Source organism: Callorhinus ursinus, unplaced genomic scaffold (assembly GCF_003265705.2).
Source record: "Callorhinus ursinus isolate GAN/ISIS: 27379988/994484 unplaced genomic scaffold, GSC_fseal_2.0 scaffold24, whole genome shotgun sequence".
NCBI lineage: Eukaryota > Metazoa > Chordata > Mammalia > Carnivora > Otariidae > Callorhinus > Callorhinus ursinus.
The window spans coordinates 13,833,879-13,853,139 of record NW_027397086.1 but is presented as its reverse complement, the minus strand read 5'-3'; the positions used below and the strand labels follow the sequence as shown (position 1 = coordinate 13,853,139).

The window sequence follows — 19,261 nt, the reverse complement described above, 5'->3', positions numbered from 1 at the left end:
CTCTTGACTGAAGACCATAGCTCCCGTCAGGCAGGATTCTCCATGCAATTCCTCTCTCCAGGTTCTGGTAACCTCACCCTCACCTTAACCCACTGACACCAGCCAGTCTACTGCATAACCCTCGTTGCTTTACTAGAACTTTCCCCCAACTTTGTGAATAGCCCCTTTTAAACCTTTCCCAGCTTGAGCAACCCACCTGCTTCTGCTGGGACCCTCTTTGATATTGGTTTCCTTGCTGAGTGAGGGGAAAAGGAGTTAAGCCTAATATCAAATCAGTTTATTACTCAGCAAAATGTCCAAATCATCTTTCTGACCAGACTGCACTGGTGCATGTATGTGTGTGTTGGGTAAAAGGGGGATTCAGGCTTATCTGGTGGAATAAGATGCACTAATGGAAATGGGTCGTCCTACCCAACCCCAAGGAGTGGGTCTTAGAAAGCAAAATGATGGCTTAATTTAGTTTTTCTTGGTGATCACTATCCCTGAGTTGCTGCTTAAATAATTTAAAGCCTGGCTGATTTAGGTGAGACCAGAGCAAGGATATCAAAGAGAACATTGTGAGACCATTGTGAGACCATGACAGACAACACAGCAGAAGGCCATGAGACACCTGTAGGCAGAGGGTGGATTCTATTGACCTAGAACCATCCATGTGATGGCATGGGGATGGGAAAAAAATGACTCAGAAGGTCACTTCCACTTGGTGAGCTTGTAATTGTTTCAACATGCCTTTGGAATTCTAGGATAACAGTTCAAGACCCTTGTAATGTGGATGGTTTGTTTATAGCTTAAATTAGAGTGTTCCATTTTTAGTACATTACAAGTGACAATGATAGTGCCAGACAGTATCTAGGAAGCACCTATATGGAGGCCTCAACTCTGCCTCAAGCCAGAAATCTATTTCAGGAAACTTGTTGGAACCAAGATGAAATTATCCAAATATACCCCCTGAGGTAACAGATAGATGGATAAAAACAGATAGATGGAGTAAGCTCCATTTCTAATTCATCTTCAATATCTCCATCCACATGACTATTTGCCTCCTGCATCTCAGCAACCAAAAATCTCTCTTCATTTTACTGGGGAACACAACCCTCAAGTCATCAGACATAGAACTGGAAGGACCTCTAAATACCACCAAGTTCAGAGTTGGCAGACACCTGAGCCTTCTGTTACAACTCCCATCCGATACTGAAGGCCGGCCTTATGAGATGATCATGACACTTTTCCCAGCTGAGTCTGGGCTGTAGCTGCAGAAATCTTCCTAATGTAATATCATAGGCAGCCCCAACCCATTAACTGGAGTTGGCACATGAGATGTCCCATAGTCACCATCTGTGATTCAGTCCAGTCTGTAAAGCAGATGAATAACTAGAAGCCCAGGGAAGGTTTTGAAGACATGGGTTGTAGTAGATGTTCAGCTTATGGTCCCTGCCCCCCTTCCTTCCATGGCTCTGTCTGTACTTTGTGATACTGCCCCCTAATCAGAGATGGCTAATCTGGAGGGGAGCTCCTAACCCATGTCAGGCCAATAGGATTTCTTCTCTAGGATTTTTCAAACTGCAGCTCAAGGAAGAGAAGCATTCACTTGTTGGGGGTAAGAGCACAAAAGTCTGGGGGACTCATGGTTATCACAACCCCTGCCATGGAACTGTGTACTAGGAGAGAAAGAAGCCATCATGGAATGATGTAGAAGCAAGATGGAATCCTCATGTCATGTAATTCCTCAACCCTCCTCTCCCCTGTGGCTCAGCTAATCTCCCCCTCTTCCCATGGTACCCTTCCAATACAGCTGTCATTAAGCTCATTTGAACTGGGTTTCTGTCTCCTGAAACCAAAAACATGCAAACTGATAATGAGCAGAAAGGGTTTCAACACAGTGCAGGAGACGAAGGGAGGCATCGTGGATGCCACAGTTTCCTGAGATCAGAGGCTCTGTGTTCAAATCCCGACCCTTCTCAGCAGCCATACTGCTTAAGATCTTAGAATGTCAGCTCCTCCTCTGTGAAATGGGGGACAAAAGGAGCATTGACCTTGGAAGATGGCTATAAGGACAGCATATGAGACGCTGTGCAGAGGGCCTCTGGCCGGGCAGGCATGCCCGGAATGCCACGTAAAGCTGTCTTTAGTGTGAAATCAGGACTCAGACCCAGGTATCCTGACCCCCAGCCCAGCGAGCTTGCCAAAAATTGCACTTTCATGTCTCTCTGTCTCTCTTTTCATCTAAAAAGCCACAGTCCCCTTTCAACCTCCGAAGTCCTATTTGAAAAGTGTTTAACTTCTAATGCAGATATAACAAGTCATTTCTCAGATTCACTGTATCTGCAAAGCCTTCTATAATTCAACATCAAATATTTATTATTACATTTATTAAAGTTTTAATAATTTAGCATTTCCTGCATGTAAGAGAGAAGCTTAGCTAACTGGTTCCCTTTATCCAACCTGGGTCACTTCAATATTTATATTCCAAAGTCTCCATTTGAGTTTCATTTAGCAGAGGCTGTGTCGTGGGCCCTCCGCCTGAGCTCACAGTTGGTGCGTGCTACAGCCTCCCCAGTGGCAAAGACTAACAGAAATCTGGTGCTGAATGGTGTTTGAAGAGATTTACTGAGCCTGGGCAGAAACTCATCCTAATAGACTTCACTTTTATTATGATCGCTAAACTGAAATGGGGGAAAATATATATGTCTCCAGGCTCGCTGGCTGAGTGACAGGCAGTGAGGATGTGAAGAGATGTGGGGATGGAGTAGGTCCACTTGCAGGAGTGTGAAGGCCTTTAAAATAATGCTTCCTGGAGGGGCTTCACCATTCTAGAAGAAAGGAGGGATGTGGTGTTGCAGGGCAAATGCTAATGTCAGATTCCATGAACCCAGCTGTGAGTGCCAGACAGACTCACTACTACCCCCACAGCCTCCCCCTTTTCCCATTTCATATTTCATCTTTCACTAGCACGGAATAGACACACACACACACACACACACACACACACACACGCTCTTAATGCATGAAATGGTCAACAAAGATGAAGATAGAAAATCCAAAGGGCCCAGCCCTCAGTCTTACAGACACTGTAATCTCTGTAAGAGATTATATAATACTGAGCAGTCATGAGACAGCTTGAGTTCAAGTCCTGATTATGCCACTCACTACTCATAATACGTTGGACAAAGAAATGAAATGTTTAGTGCCTCAGTTTCCTCCTCTGTAATTAATAGTGACCCCATCATTGAGTTGTTGTGGAAAGTCGGAACTAGCACATATAAAGGGCTTAGACAGGGCCTGGCACAAAGGTAGGGTTCAATACATGGTAGGCATTATTCTCTATGACTGTGAGCTAAGAGTTTAACTGTTCTTCAGTTCTCAAAAACATCCAAAGATATACTAGCAATTCTCATTCACATTTACAGACAGGAAACGGAGACTCAGAAAGTTTAAGTCACTTGCCCAAGGGTGGCTAGTGAGTAGTGGAGCTGGGATTTGAACTCAGGCAGTTTGGCTCCAGAGCCCACATTATTCCCTTTGCTCAGTATCCTCTCTTCTGTGTTTCAAGTGGGTAAGTAGGTTGCCTACTGAAGTTGTCTTGCCCTTTGGGAAAGGAACACTATGTGAGTAACTGATGAGAAGGGGAAGTGGGGGAAGCACGATGGGGTGGATTCTATATGCTGTAGACTGGAGAAGCCCACTCCTGTCTCAATGTCCCCACTGGGATGCACTTCAAGGCCATGAGTATAGACATACCACCATCATTAATAAAATCTGCTGAGGTTATGGGGAAGGCAAAGGCAAGAAGTCTGAGTCTTATCTCCAACAGGAGGAAGGCACCTTGAGTTTTGAACAATATGAAGCCTGAATCAAGGCACTCGCCCCAACCCAGACTCTGCTTTCTTGGGCCTTCCCATCCAGGTGCCCCAGTATAATGTATCGGTGATACATGCCTCACTCCTGCCTACCCTACATATCCTGATGTCCTGCTGCTCTTAACCTCCCCCCAACTCTGGCCTCTGCCATTGATGCCTACCTGATCAAGAGGAAGCATGCACACCTCTCCCTTCTCTGTCCTGCTCCTGTATTGTGAAAAATGAACTATGTTATTTATCACCGGATGCCACAGCATCGTATGGTTACTTCCTTATTTGTAGGACAATGTCTACAAAACTTCTACAACACTTCACTCATTGAACACCAAGGCATGTAAGGTGATGTACCAGTTACACTATACACATTGTGTCATCTCACAACCATTCATACAACCATCTCTATCTTCCAGGTTCAGAAATGGAAATGGGGGGGGGGAGGAAGGAAAGTTACTTGACCCAAAGAGCTCAGGTCACAAATTGTGCACCACAATTCATACCCAGGTCTGTAGGATTCCAAACTTATGCTCTTTCCAACTCCTTGTTCCCTTTCTGATCTTTATATTTCTAGAACCAGCACAGTGTCCATCACACAGGGAAGTATCTAGAGTGCTTCTGTTGAGGGTGTCACCTTAGGATGCCCAGCCCACATTTCCAGAACACACTGCATCTGACTGGAGGTAGTGTCTGGGCAAAGGCCAGATTCTGGGATCTGGAGCATTCACACAGGAGCACCTGCTGGGGGTGCTCTCCTCTAGGGCCTTTGGGGATTCTGCTGATTCTGCTCTGATGGGTGGCCTGCAGCAGAGGAAAGAGGGAGGAAGAAGAAGACAGCACATGTGTTCTATTTCTTCCCCTCTTCTCACTGTGCCCTCTGCCAGGTGGCCCCTCGCACCACACTCCAGACACAGCAAGCCAGAGGCTCCCTCATTAAGCATGTCACTCCCAGACCCCATGCCTTGTCCATGGAGAGAACCTCTGTGGGTTTTGTCCAGCATCCATCCACTGCCTGTCCTGCTTTCACTCGAGGGAACCATCCGACCTGCAATCTCAGTCCACATGGTAAAAGTGCCCCCACTCTTGCCAGCTTCGAGGGTCGGTCTGGGACCCAGGTCTGGCTATTCGGAGCACTCTGCCCCTGCACGTGCTGATTTGGGATACTGCCAAATGTCCCCAAACATGACAAACAGGGGGTGGGGGGGGCATCACAGCCTAGAGATGAGAAGCATGGAGTCAGGTGTCAGACTCAGGATTCGAATCGTGGGTCTGCTGCTTACTGGCTGTATCAGTTGGCAAGTTACGTGATCTCTGTGCCTTAGCTTCCTCCTGCATTAACTGGAGCTAATAATGGGTAAAAATTCAAGGAGCTCCTTTCACAAAAGCACTTACAACACTGCTCTCTCATAAGGATCTTTGTTAGGGTACTTTGGGCCCATCCAGAGAATCCAGGATAATCAGCCTACCTTAAAGGGCTTAACCACTTCTGCAAAGACCCTTTTTCCAAATAAGGGGACATTTACAGGTTCTGGGAATTGGTGCTGATACCTTGGGGGTCATTATCAGTCTCCAATATTGGAGTCAGAAAATGTGCCTTCCCAACAAGTTTCCAGGTATGCTGATGCTACTTGGTCCAGGGACCACACACGGAGAACCGGTGACCTCGTGATTTCCTGCCAATACTTCCCAGTGTGGCTCACAGGTCTGCCCTCTGTCGGACTTTCCCTTTCCCTCTCAGGGGAGCTTACCCTCCTCCACCCTTGTGGGGTGACCTTTCCTGACCTTTTCTCTGTCCTGACCTTTCCCTCTGCCCTCATCCAACTGTCACCAAGGATGGTATCTTTTCGTTTGTAATTTTGTCTCGGCAAATGCGCTGGGATCTCTGTTGGAACATTCTTCTACCTGCGATACTTAGCCTGGCATATAGTAGGTGTTCAGTAAGTTCTTAGGGCTTGGAACTGAAAGACCAAGAGAACAAGGAACCATTCCTAATCCTATTCTGAACTAATGCAATGTGGAAACTGTCACCAAGTGAGTGGCGAGAGTTTTCATTCTGATTTCCCATTATTCTTTCAAAATTGTGCAGGAATTAACAGTAGTTCACTGTTTCATTTTCATTGATTTGAGACCATAGAGAAATCACTGAGGGGCTCCGAAAGCTGGGTGTTGTGGATGGTTATTATTCCAATTATAATAGCCATTCTTGCATCTCTCTTAGAAGAAGAATCGGCTCTGGGTGAAATTGTGAAGAAGGCCCGGTGTGCAGAAATAAGTGTTGTATGCCATGCTTCTCTCTCCATGAGTACCTTTTATTTCATCTCCCAAGTCAGTATCTTGTTCTGTGCTCCTGGCTAGAAAGATTCCCGAAAGTAGAGGTGGGCCTTATTATCTCTATATTCCTAAGGAACCTGGCACAGTGCCTGGCACACAGAAGGGGCCCAGCTAAGGTTTTTAGAATTGAAAGGAGGCTGTATGCAATTTAACTAGCCCTCCCTCATCCACCTTTGAGGCTGACATCGTTAGTGTCTGAAAATCTCATTCCCAGCAGCTTCCCGCTGGGACAAACTGGAGGATGGGACCTGTGCCCCTGGGGAAAGTTCTCTTCTTTGGCCCTTCAACCCCTCAGACTTGAAAGCCTTCCCTCTTGCCTTAGATTCTACATAGCCAAAATCTATCCACAACTCAAGGTTAATTGTTAACATTCTCTCCTGCAAATAGGTTCCTAATTCCTTTGGTCAGGAATTGCTTCTTCCTTCTCCAAACCCACCCCACCCCCACGCACTCCATGTGCACCCTCCATGTGCCCCTTCATTCCTTCTGCATGCATTTTCACACACGTAAAGCCCTCAGACCTCCCACACCGTACCAAACCTTTTAGGTCATTTAAGTCTTTCTCGAACCCCACGACAAAGGGATTAATGTGAGCTCTCAATACTAAAACACTACTGATTTTAAGATTGGATGTAGCCTTTTAGCAAAAGAAGGAGAAAAGAATTAAAAAGAGAGAGAACAAAAATCTGCCATACTATGCTGCGGTAACAACCAACATAATAACTAATGCTTCTAGAAAATCCCCCACGTGCCAAACTCAGTGTTTACAATGTATTATGTCACTTGATTCTCAACACACCCCTGCATGGTATAATCTTCTGTCTACGTTATCCGCAAGGAAAAACACAGTTCCAGAAAAGCTCGCCCATTAAGCAAGTGGTAGAGGTGGGATTTGAACTCAGGCAGTTCAGTTGGGTTCCTGTAGCCAATGCTTTAAAAAAAAAAAAAAAAGAACTACCTTACATAATAAGCTGTATATTTAATCAAAATATAGCACACATAGAGAAAAGTGTGTAAATTGTATCTGTACAGTTTGGTGAATGTTTACAGGTGAAAACACCCATATAACCATCACCCAGATCAAGAAATCAAACATTGTCAACATCACATAAATTGCCATGCTTCTCACGAATCACTGCCCTCTCTCTCACCCAAAAGTAATCCTTATCGTTTCTTCTAACAGTACAAATTCATTTTTACTGCTTTTGATCTTCACGTAAACATGTTTTTGTATGCCTTCCATAACTCCATATTATATTTGTGAGATTCAGTGACGGTGATGTGTGGGGTTGTTGTTTTTCTTAATACTCATCATTAGTAGTAGTCCATTGCATGACCACTTCATGATTTAGTTTCTGTTTTGTCACTGATGGGCATTCATGGGTTTTTTCCACCCTTTTTTTGGCAGTATAAATGAATGTTCCTATTAGCATTCTTGAATGCATTACTTGTGACACACACACATTTCTGCTAGGTATATTATTAGAAGTGGGATTGATAGGTTACACCATATGCAGACATTCAACTTCAGTAGAGATTTACATACTGGACATACTAGCTTATAGTTTCACTAAAAAGATATGGGAGTTCCAGTTGTTCTAATGCTCACAAACATTTCTTATCATCAGGTGTTTTAAATTTAGCTACCCAACTGGGAAGAGCCTGTATGTTTTTTTTTTTTTTAAGATTTTATTTATTTATTTGAGAGAGAGAGACAGAGATAGCGAGAGAGAGCACCAGTGGAGAGGAGATGGAGAAGCAGACTCCCCGCTGAGCAGGGAGCCTGATTAGGAGCTCGATCCCAGGACCCTGGGATCATGACCTGAGCCAAAGACAGACCTTTAACTGACTGAGCCACCCAGGTGTCCCAGAGCCCATACGTTTGACTGCTAAATTGCTCTGCCTTCCATAGTATGAGATTCTGTACTTTCCAAATAACTTGCCACAAACTAAAACACAACAACAAAAATCAATAGGCAAAGCATCTTTAAGTTTTCCTTCCAATTCTGCTGTAATGCTTATCTTTTTTTCTTTCTGACTTGGCTTTGGAACAGCCTTTCCTCTCATCTCTTGGTTGTGATTCTGTGGCTTATTATTGTCTATCTATAATTATGATCTGTTATTTATTAATTTCTAACACATCATCTGACTCAAACTTATTAATTCTTTAAACACCCATGATCACTTGCCTGGGCAATGTCATGTCAAACGAGCTTTATTAGTGCAGCTTGGAAAACTCAACCTACGTAGCATGGATTCTTTTGAATGGTGATGATTACAATCTTTTATCCCCCCCTTGTAGGGAAGCCAATGGGCATTGGTGGGAGGTAAGATGAAGGTAAGACTTAAAAGGCTATCTGCTATTGCTCTAAGACCAGATGGATGCATGGGGCCACCCCCAAGAATGATAATAACTTAGTGCCCTAATCAAACCAAATATTCTTCAAATATTTGTGTAACTTTTCTTTAAAGGAGAAGCTAAGTGGTTTGTGAAGAAAGGGTTAAGAAGGAGTACCCATAGCTGCAGAATACCATCCCCTCTCCCATCCTGAGCATCTCTGCTCTGGCCCCAGTTTGGTGCTAGGGTGTGCTCCATGTAACCAGGCACAGCATTCTTAGCAGGAGTTGAGAAGAAGCATCTCGTTGTTATTGGCTCATGCCCCTTGAAGGTCTCACCCCTTTCAACTTACTGCTATATTCCTTCCAACTACATATAATACTCTCTCTGAAATGCATGCTAGTACTTAACTTTTCTCAATTTTTTTTTATGTTTCCAAAGATGTTAGAGTCTCTATAGATTATATTCTGGGCCCTTTCTTATCTGGCTTGTCATTCAGTATAATTCAGATTGGATCAGAAAAGGCAACTGAGTCATGCCGTGGATTATGATCATTCTCAACAGCCCTCCACAGTATAAACCTTCCTGACTCTGCCTTCCCCACTGTCACCAGTTTCTACTTGAACTCTACTGCATTTGGAATTCAATTCAGTGAACATTGCTATAATGTAACACTAGAATATATTATATGCCAGTGTTTACATATCTTATGTTATTTAATCATTACAACAACTCTTGGGAGACGTTTCAATAAAATAGTTAAGAACATGGGTTCTGGAGCTGAAGAGATGATGGGTTGAATCTTGGCTTCATCACTTAATACTGAAGGCATCACCCTTATGCCTCAGATTTTTCTAAAAATCTGGATTAAAATAATAATCACATCATCCTATGGGGTTGTAAGAATACCACGAGATAATGTTAGCAAAATGTTTGACAGGTAGTAAATAATCAATAGGTATGAGTTATTATTATTGTTACACCATGTGAAGAAGGCACTATTAATATCCCCATTTTGTTAAGAAAATAGGAAGTTAGCAAGTTGAATTTGTCCAGGATCACATAGTCCATATATAGTAGAGACAGGATTCTAACTCAGATCTGTTCAACTCCAGAGTGAGTATTAACATCAGCCAGTTGGACATCTGTAGCTTCACTGAAACTACAAATTCAATGTCAACAGTACAGAACTCCAAAGAAAGCTAGGGGAGACCTTCTTTCAGCTGATTTCAATCAAGGTCACTGGGTCTCCTTAAGAATAGTTCTTCAACTAGATGGTCTTTGCTCCCTCTTTAAAAATATGTGATGTAAAGAAACCTTAGCACATGCTTTACTGAAGTCTCACTGACTTCAAGTCTATCAAGAATAGAAATAATGGTAATCTGCCATGAAAATGTGTGTGTGTAAAACCACCTCAGTTCTTAGTAATTATAACTTCATTTCCTAAGTGCTATCCTTTAACAAATCATTCTTTTTTAAAACTACCTCTTCTGGGAAATATCAACAACCTGAAAAATCATGCTAGGTTCCTCTGTCCATGAACAGTTGAGAAGGTGAGAATAAACAAATTGCAAAGCAGAGACCAACCCAAATGCAACCCAAGGAATTAGGTTTGAGAGCTTCCTATCAAGATGCCACAGACACACCAATAACATCTTGATTCAGAATGGCCCAAAGCCAGCTATGCACAATCACAAGGAGTAGGGTAGTAAGGCATGATTCTCAGTTCCAATTTAGGAGTAAACAAGCTGTTTATGAGCCAGTTTCAAAAGGAAAATTGGAGAGGCGCCTGGGTGGCTCAGTCGGTTAAGCATCTGACTATTGATTTTGGCTCAGGTCATGACCTTAGGGTCGTGAGTTCGAGCCTCATGTCGGGCTCTGTGCTGGGCATGGAGTCTGCTTAAGATTCTCTCTTTCCCTCTGCCCCTACCCCCGCCCCTCCTCATGCGTGTTCTCTCTCTCTTGCAAAAAAAAAAAAAAAAAGTAAAATCAGAGTCCATTTTTGATAACATTAAAATTTCTGGAATGCTTCACCTAATCAAATTGGGAGGGGGGGAAAAAACTCCCCAAAACCCATCTCCAGTAGAAATCTCCAGAATAGTGATGGGATCGAATGTAAGACCACTGGTTTAATTAAATCAATAAACAACTAGTAGTTGTCCAATATGTGCTGGGAACTGGAGATTAGAAAGCTAAGTAAGTTATTTTCTTTGACCTTGAGAGATTCACCACATAATGGGACAGAATGATATGTAAGCAACTAATTACAACACAGTAGAGTGAGTCTATAATGAAGTTAACTACAAGGTGTAAAACGTGTAAGAAAAGATGTAGTCTCCATCCCTTCATGAGTAAAGAACAAATAAATTTGACCCGGACATCAAGAACCTATGGATTAGCCCAAAGTCTGCTCCCAGTACCAGAGTCATAATAGAAAGCACCTCATTCTCTAATCTTTCACTTTCATGATTCTCCAGTATACTATTAAGTAATGTTCTTTTATAAGACATAATCATTAATAATCCCAGGATGAGCCAGATAATGTGTTAGCCTGCTCATATTTTATATAAACCCAGAAGGAGTGCAGTAATGTTGAAATACAAGGCATTGAGGCCCACCAGTGGAGACACTTCCAAAGGAGGGTGGAGCGAGGCATACTGGAGAGTGTTCTTCACATCATCCGCTAGGCAGGTGCCTACTTCAACAATATGAAGAACACTTCTTTGCACAAGTCCCCATGATGCTGAAACAGAGAGGCTTCCAATGTGCCCAAGAGTCATTGGTATAGGACACTGGGGATGACTTCCCTACCTGACATCCGCAGGGTCTTCCGTGACGAGCACGTCTGTCTTGCAGCTGGCCAGAGGGTTGATGGAGAGCTCCACAGGCGGAACCACAAAGCTTTTGCTGACAGGAAGCCAGAGTCCTTGGCCCAAGCTGAAAGTAGACCTGCAATGTAAGAGTTTCCATTGGGGAACTCCCTGGGAAGCAGAGAGAAAACAGCAAATGGGGCCCCTCCTCCACCCTTTTAGGACCATCTCTTACTTCCCCACCCAACGGAGTCCCCTGCCTTCTCTACGGCACAATTTGGCCAACCTTGCCCAGACCTGGATGGCCATCTCTTAAACCTATTAATCATTCAGCCCATGCATTGCTTTGTGTTGCTAGTTTTCTTTTCCTGACCACCTGTCCCGACTCCCAATAAACAGTGGGCTCTATGAGGACGGAGGCTCTTTCAGCTTTGCTGTCCTGAGCAATCCTCAGAGCCAACAGGGGCTCTCTAAGTGACTGCTAAGTCAGTAGGGGTGGTCTGCACAAAGGTGAAGAGCACGGACTCCGCATCATTTTGAACCCAAATCTGATTCCCAGTTCTGCCACTTACTTTGCTGTATGTCTTTATCAGCTGAAGTGCTGAAGTTTCCTATAAGATTCTAGGGAGGTGGTGGGAAGAGGTTCTATGGCTGTAGAATATTTTTAAAGCACTGGACTAGATAATCAGCCATGTCTTCCCCCATTCAGATATCTGAGTCCATTAAGTCTAGATGCCAGACACGTGGGAATTTGATTCCCATAGCAACCCGGGCCAGGATGGTACATTCATGCCAATGAGAGTTCCCTTGTACTCAGCGCAGCCTAAAGGCTCACAGGCTCCACTAAGGATGCATGACTACCCTTCCCCAGGCCCTGCCCCCCTCCCCAGCATCATGCCCCAACAGGACTGTCAACTCACCTGAGAATCTTTTCAGGGGCTTGTTCTCCTGTTACTAGGTCATAGCCCCTCTCGAGTGTAGTGTAAGGCCAAGGTCTGTGGGAAGAACAGAAGAGAAAGAAAAGGGGAAAGGAGATGATATTAGTCAGATGGGATTCATAGGTGGACACTGCTTAAAAGTAGCCTTACAGACAACCAAATTTCACAGAAGTAATTACAACTGATCCTTAAACAGCACTGGGCTTAGGAGCACTGACACCCCCACAAGGTCAAAACTCTGCATATCATTTTTGATTCCCCCAAACCCTAACTACTAATAGCCTACTGTTTTATTTTGTTGTCATTGTTGTTTTTAATTTTATTTTATTATGTTATGTTAGTCACCATACAGTACATCATTAGTTTTTGATGTAGTTGTTATTTTTTAAATAGGCTCCACACCCATGCCCATGACCCTGAGAGCAAGAGTCGCACGCTCTAACGACTGAGCCAGCCAGGCCCCCCCACTAATAGCCTACTGTTGGCTGGAGGCCTTACTGATAACATAATCAGTTGATTAACACATATTTTATAGGTTATATGTGTCATATGCTTTACTGTCACAATAAAGTAGGCTAGATAAGAGAAAATGTTAAGAAAAATCATAAAGAAAATACATTTACCGTCCTGTACTGTATTTATTGAAATAAAAAATCCGCACGTAAGTGGAACCATGCGGTTTAAACTCATGTTGTTCAAACCCATGTACTGGGTTAAGACTCTTCATAAGAGAATGTCTCCACGAACCATGAGAGATGATGGACTCTGAAAAACAAACTGAGGGTTCTAGAGGGGAGGGGGGGAGGGGGATGGGTTATCCTGGTGATGGGTATTGAGGAGGGCACGTTCTGCATGGAGCACTGGGTGTTATGAACAAACAATGAATCAGGGAACACTGCACCAAAAACTAATGATGTAATATATGGTGATTAACATAACAATAAAAAAATTAAAAAAAAAAGAGAATGTCTCCATCTCACAGAAGGACTCAGCCCTTTAAAGACCACTTGTCTGTTTTGGAGTTTATGGACAAAAACCCCATTTTCTTCCTGTATCAGTCCAGTTAAGGAAGTGTCCATTGATTACTTACAGTTTGGGAGGGGGAGTTAAGTTTGAGCCTTTGTTCTCTAGAAGATTCATCAGTCGTGTACCTTTAATATTAAAATGTGATTCAGTGGGAAATGGGATTCATCGCCCATCGAGTCTTACAGGAACACAACTGTTGTAGAGAAGAGTCCTCTTTGTGGAGCAGTTTTGGGGCCTGTAGTAACAGAGCAGAGGAGTGGGGCTGGCCCTCCGCTGTCCCTGCTCTGATGTCCTTTGCTACTCACCCTTCACTCTGTCCCCAGTCACTGCGCACACACAGGTGTCTGTGAACCGGGTCGGGGGCATAGCCTTCATGACAGCTGCACTCTCCTGTAAGCAAAAAGAGAAAGGGGTTTGTGAATTACTACCTGCCCCAAACAGCCTTGTCCCCTGGCTTCCGTGTTTTCTCAGTGGGCTGCCTGGTTTTATAAAAGGCCCAGGGAAAGAGCCTGTTCTGGTCTACCCACTGCTGTGGTTAATAAAGGGTTTATTCATTTATTCATCTGCTTAGGTATTCATTCAACAAGTTCTGACCTCACTCCTTGCCAGGTTCTCGGCCCCATGCTAAGGATGCAGAGACTGGACACTGACAGGGCTCACAGGTTAATGAGGGGAACAGGAAGTGACCTGGTGGCCACAAATGGAGGTCCTATTTTTGAATACTTAAATTATGATAAAGTAGACTGGCACTAAGAGTATAATCAGAAATTTGAATTCTCTCCACTTGAATGAACAATTCACGTTCGTCCATTAAGCCCCCAAATCAAATGTTACCTCCTCCAAGATACCTTTGATTTCCCCTTCTGGACAATTTGTTTTCATCTATCATTTCCAGATTTTATTTTGTTTTGCTGTTATTGTTGTTCATCTTAGTTGGTTTTCCTTTCCTCCTCTTCCCTCCCCACCTTTACCCTCTTGTTCCCTTCCTCTCTGTCCATCCATCCATCCATCCAACTGTCCATCCATCCACCCACATATCCATGCAAAATTTTATTATGGCCATATCTTAGGCCCGGTTGCATAAATTCTTGCTAGTATCTGCCTTTAACATCTTCTCCCTTTGGCCAAGCTCAATTCGGGTGGCCAGCACGTTTAGTTTCCTTGTATATCTTCAGAGTTCAGAATCCTGGAAGGGTTTTCCAAAACTCTCTGTCCCACCCTCTTCAGTTATCAGTCCTGCTCCACTGTATACTCCTTAAGGGTTGATTAAGGTTCAGTTTGTTATTGGCTTTTCCTAAGGTGTATTTGTGGAATGTTCATAGATGCCTTACCAAACATAGATTCTATTTAAAAAATGAATGGGAAACACTAGACTATTTGTAGAGCCAGTGGTGTGTGATTCTTCATGAAAGTGATACCTAAATGGTTTTCCCAAAACCTATTTCACCTTAGGAAGCTTGCTGGTGGAACAGGTCACAAGGTCACAAGATGGACCTGTTATGGACCATGGACCCTGGACACCTTGGGAGATGCTGATAAGAACTGTCCTGTCTTGGCACACTGCCTAGAACAGAGTAGGTGATCAATACTGTGAGTTGAATGAATAATTAACTTTCTGTGATGGCTTGTAAATTTCTAGAATATTGCTGCCAGGTTGCCTTCTTTCTCATCTTTGTGTGATTATACACACACACACACACACACACACACACACACACACACACACACACACACACACATGAACCTGCAACTCTTCAATCCTACAGTGATTTGGATTGGCCTGACCTGAGAGTTTTTGAATCATGTTTCCCGGAAACGTATAATTCAATGGGAGAGATTTAGGGAATTTGCAACTTTTAGATTTTAATTTCCCCTAAAAATTCTTATTTTTAAATCTCATTAATAGTAAAAAAAAAAATGAAGGCTAAACGTTCAGATGTTACATACTAGAATTTAGGATATGGGAGAGCATAGTCACATTCAGTCCAGTGGCCCGGTAAACACATTTTATGCAAACCTCATTTAAAACCACCACCAACAAGCAAGCCCACAAAAACACCTTCTCCTGTCATCTCTGTTTCATTGGGGAAGATATGGAGATTGGGAGCTGAAGTGCTAACAAGCCCATGCTTTTTACAACTACAGATCTTGTGAATCAAGGTTTTTTTCAACCTTGTGCTACCAAAACAAAACACAGCAAGGGATATATATTAGGGCAACACAGGTTCTACAACTATTACCCATAACTCCTGATTTCAAAACATTTGTATTCATCAAACAACCTCATTGTTTTCACTCATTCACTAAAAATGTTATGCATTTGACCTTATACAAAGCATTCTGAGTGTTAAAAAAAACCCTCTCTAATTTGTTTTATACATTATGATGCTGATTAATCTTTGTAACCCCAGCATTAGCAAGTATCTGGCAAAGAGCCTGGGATTGATAAATGTTGGTTGAACTGAAATGGTAGTAAGACAGAATAAGAAGTAAAGGATGGGTCAGAGATAGCATTAAAAAATACTCAGAATAAGATAGCTGAAAGACAGAAGAAAGGGAGAGAGAGGGACCTACTTTTCCTCTTCTCTGGATACCTGGTAAATAGAGGAGGGGGCTGTTCGTAGGCAGGCATGCTCTCTGTAACCCTCCTCTCCAATAGCAAGTTCGAGTCACCCAAAAATGTGTGTGCTGTAAGTGTGTGCAATCTAATGAGCTGATTGTTGCCCAAGGTGAGGAGAATGGAGGAAAAGGGCTGAGACCCTGGACATCTGGATGAGAATAATTTACCAAAAAAGGGGCGGGGGGAGTTAGGAGTCACTAATGATGTGTTAAAATGCGACAGCCCCATCATGAAATATTCACCACTTCAAATACGTCTAATATTAAATATTAAAAGTCCTGGCATTTGTCCTCGAGGCTCTCAGGGCTGATTTATGATCTGCCACAACCACAGACCTCATGATTCATAATGGAAGAAGTATGTGGTTGCCTCCAGCAGAGGGACAGGAAGTCAGGCTGGAATGGGCAAGAAGGGATGGGAAAGGAGGGCCCTTTTTCTTCAGGGAAAGGGCACAGCGTGGGTTCCTATTTCTCCAATCTGTAACTCTGCAGGGGAGGGCAGGTCCATTGTCCCCTTTCCCTCCTCTTGGGGATATGAGTGAGAATGAGAAATCTATACAGAGAAAGGGTGCTGCTGTCGTCCACGTTTCTCTCTTATGTGCTTACCAGGCAGGTTTCCCAGTTCTCAGGACAGACCATTAATTACTGTCACTCATTATACAACAAATATATATTTTGCAAATGAGAAGCATCCACCCTGGAGGCCCCTAAAAGGCTGCCTGGAGAACAGGAAGTGAGACGAGGTAAAGAGAGTTCGAGGCAGACAGGCCTGCGTTCCAATCCTCACTTTCTCTCTCCCTGGATGTGTGGTCTTGGGGAAGTCACTTCACCTTTGTGGGTCTCAGTTTTCTCATTAATAGAATGGAAATGATAGTAACGTCAACCTCACAGAGCTGACTGTGAGAATAAACTGAAGTAGTGAAGGGTAAGGCTCATGGCTCAGGCAGCCAACAAGTAAATCCTCAATAAATTTCTCCCTCTTTCCCTTCTGTTCCAAGACAGCACTCCACTCTGATATATGCTGGAATATAACTCTAGAGACACTGGATAAGTCATTTCCTTCTTACTGGGCCTTAACTTCCCCATCTGCAAAATGGAAAATTGGGAGTAGAAGTTCATCAATTCTAAGTGCCAGTGAGAGTCAGTTATTTATGCTGCCTTTCTGAATCCCTAAACTGTATTTTCTGGACACCGTTTGAGTGTTAGCTGTGATTACTTTTTGCAGTTGGGCTGGGTGTCTCCAGTAAGATTTCCATCAATGCCATGGCTATTGGCTTTATTGACTCCAATTTCCTATTTTGCTGGCTCAGCTAACTCTCCACTATTTGCAACCAAGCATTTCCTTCTTGCAAGATGCAAGCTTCTGATAGCCAGACCTGAGGATTAACCCCTTCCTTCTTCTGGGAGTCCCTTCCTCAACTCTGCCTCTGCATACCCAGAGCAGCCAGGCTAGCAAAGAAGAGCGCTCCGGGGACACGGTTTGCATGGTTTCCATGTGCTGGCTACGATCACCTATGCTCCCTTACTCCTGTCACTACAGAAGTTCCCTGAATGAGAGGACTGCACCTGTCTTGCTCACTGCCACATCCAGCACCCGCTGCACTGCCTGGTACATAAATAAGTGAGGGGGTATATTTTACGATAGTAATGTCTATGCCAATGGGCTAAATAACCTTTTTTTTTTTAATTTTGCGTGTTCTCCCCACCAAACTGGGAACTTCTGGATTGCAGAAATCTTTATGTATCCATCTCTATATGCTAGTGATTAGTATAGTGCCGGATAAGGAGTAGGCAACTCATTTGCTGAATGAATGAATGAATGAATGAATGAATGAATGAATGAATGAATACATACATACATACATACATACATACATACATACATAAATACATTGTAGTTTTCATGAATTCAGGCTGAGTTCATTTAGAAAAATGGTAGTTCTGCTGAAGACTAGAAGAAACTTTCTTATAACCAGGACAGGTATTTGCCAAGGAAATGGAAAGTATAAACATGAGTGTTGATGAAATGTCTAAAATAGAATTCCATTTCACATCAGAGCAGAAATAGCTCTTAAAGCTCATCTAGGTCACATCTTCTCAGCTTCATTTTTCAGAAGGTAAGGTACAAGCTCAGAGAGTCAAGACGTTTGGCCAAATCACTTGATTAGCCTTGGAGTCAGGCGGGGATTAGAACCCAGGGCTCTTGGCCGCTACTGTAGCATCCTTCTCACTGCATGGATGATCTCAATGCTTCGGTATACCTGGCAACATTTTCTAAGACTTTTTTTTTCCTTTGTATTCCTCTGACATCTCTGACTTTCCTGTAATGAGAATCTATTACATTTACAAACAGGGATTATTTTTTTTAATATAATGAATCTGAGATATCTTTAACAGATTTAAAATACACATCTAGATGTGATTGATAATGCAGACCTTAAAAAAGAGTTTAATCTCTTCATTAAAGTGGTTCATAAAAGGGAATTCAATTACGTGGATTTTCACCATGCTAGTTACTAAAACTCTGTATTATCAGCTCTAGATGAGTTGTACTGGTTTTAAAATATTTACTCTTCATGTCTCCTAGGTCCCATTTAGTCAGTTCTCATTTTATGTTACGTACATTCTCACTCCAGAAACCCTTGGGTAAAAACAACAGAATCCCTCAATTATGATCAATCTTGAGTTTAGCTTGTGTGGGCTCTTCAAAATCACTTCAAAGTGGACGTTGCCTTCATGTTAATCATATAAGATTGTGGGAGAGAAGTTCAGAGCGTGGGCCCTGGAATCATCTCGCTTTGGATTCACATCCTGGATCTGCTACTTTGCATTTGCATGAATTTGATCAAGTGGCTTCACCTCTCTGCATCCGTTTCCTCATCTGTAACAACACTGATAACACCTATCTGCTAGAAAGATCAGTGATGTCTTTGAAAAGTCTGCATTACGGTCTTTGGCACATTTCTTCTCGCTGAAAACATAGATGTTTGTGTTTTTGTAATTATTGTTCCTGGATAGGAGAAAGGCTAATTTAACAACCTGTTTTAGTGGGAAGAAAAAGTGCTTTCTAGATGAAGGATGGTTGCAGTTTCAAGGTAGGCCCTCTGCAAAGCCAAGGGGATCTCAGTTTCTTTATCTGTGTATTTGGGGCAGCTAGAATGAAACCATCTCCAAAGCTGGTTACGGTGTTCCCAGAACCAGTAACACCTGCCACCTTTGTCTTTGCTCCTCCTGCTGAAGGACACAGCGGCATGAATGAGGCAAGCAGCCAGAGGGTTCCGTGCCCTCTGTCCCCCACAGCTCAGAGAAGCTCACCACCTGCCCACGACGGCTAGATAAGTGCAAAGC

General features: G+C 43.1%; 1 protein-coding gene across 5 annotated transcripts in view; it reads right to left on the bottom strand.

Annotated features, from left to right (window-relative positions):
- ASTN2 (astrotactin 2) overlaps positions 1-19,261 on the bottom strand; it is an 899,232-nt gene that overhangs the window by 454,164 nt on the left and 425,807 nt on the right. For 4 of the 5 annotated variants that reach the window (XM_025888498.2, XM_025888499.2, XM_073905830.1 and 1 more), the window contains 3 exons: positions 13,600-13,684; positions 12,251-12,325; positions 11,332-11,469 (listed from right to left, as the gene is read on the bottom strand). In XM_025888498.2, coding sequence (XP_025744283.1) covers positions 11,332-11,469; positions 12,251-12,325; positions 13,600-13,684 — 298 coding nt within the window. The remainder of the gene's footprint in view (positions 1-11,331; positions 11,470-12,250; positions 12,326-13,599; positions 13,685-19,261) is intronic. The other variant, XM_073905829.1, reaches the window with a different exon arrangement.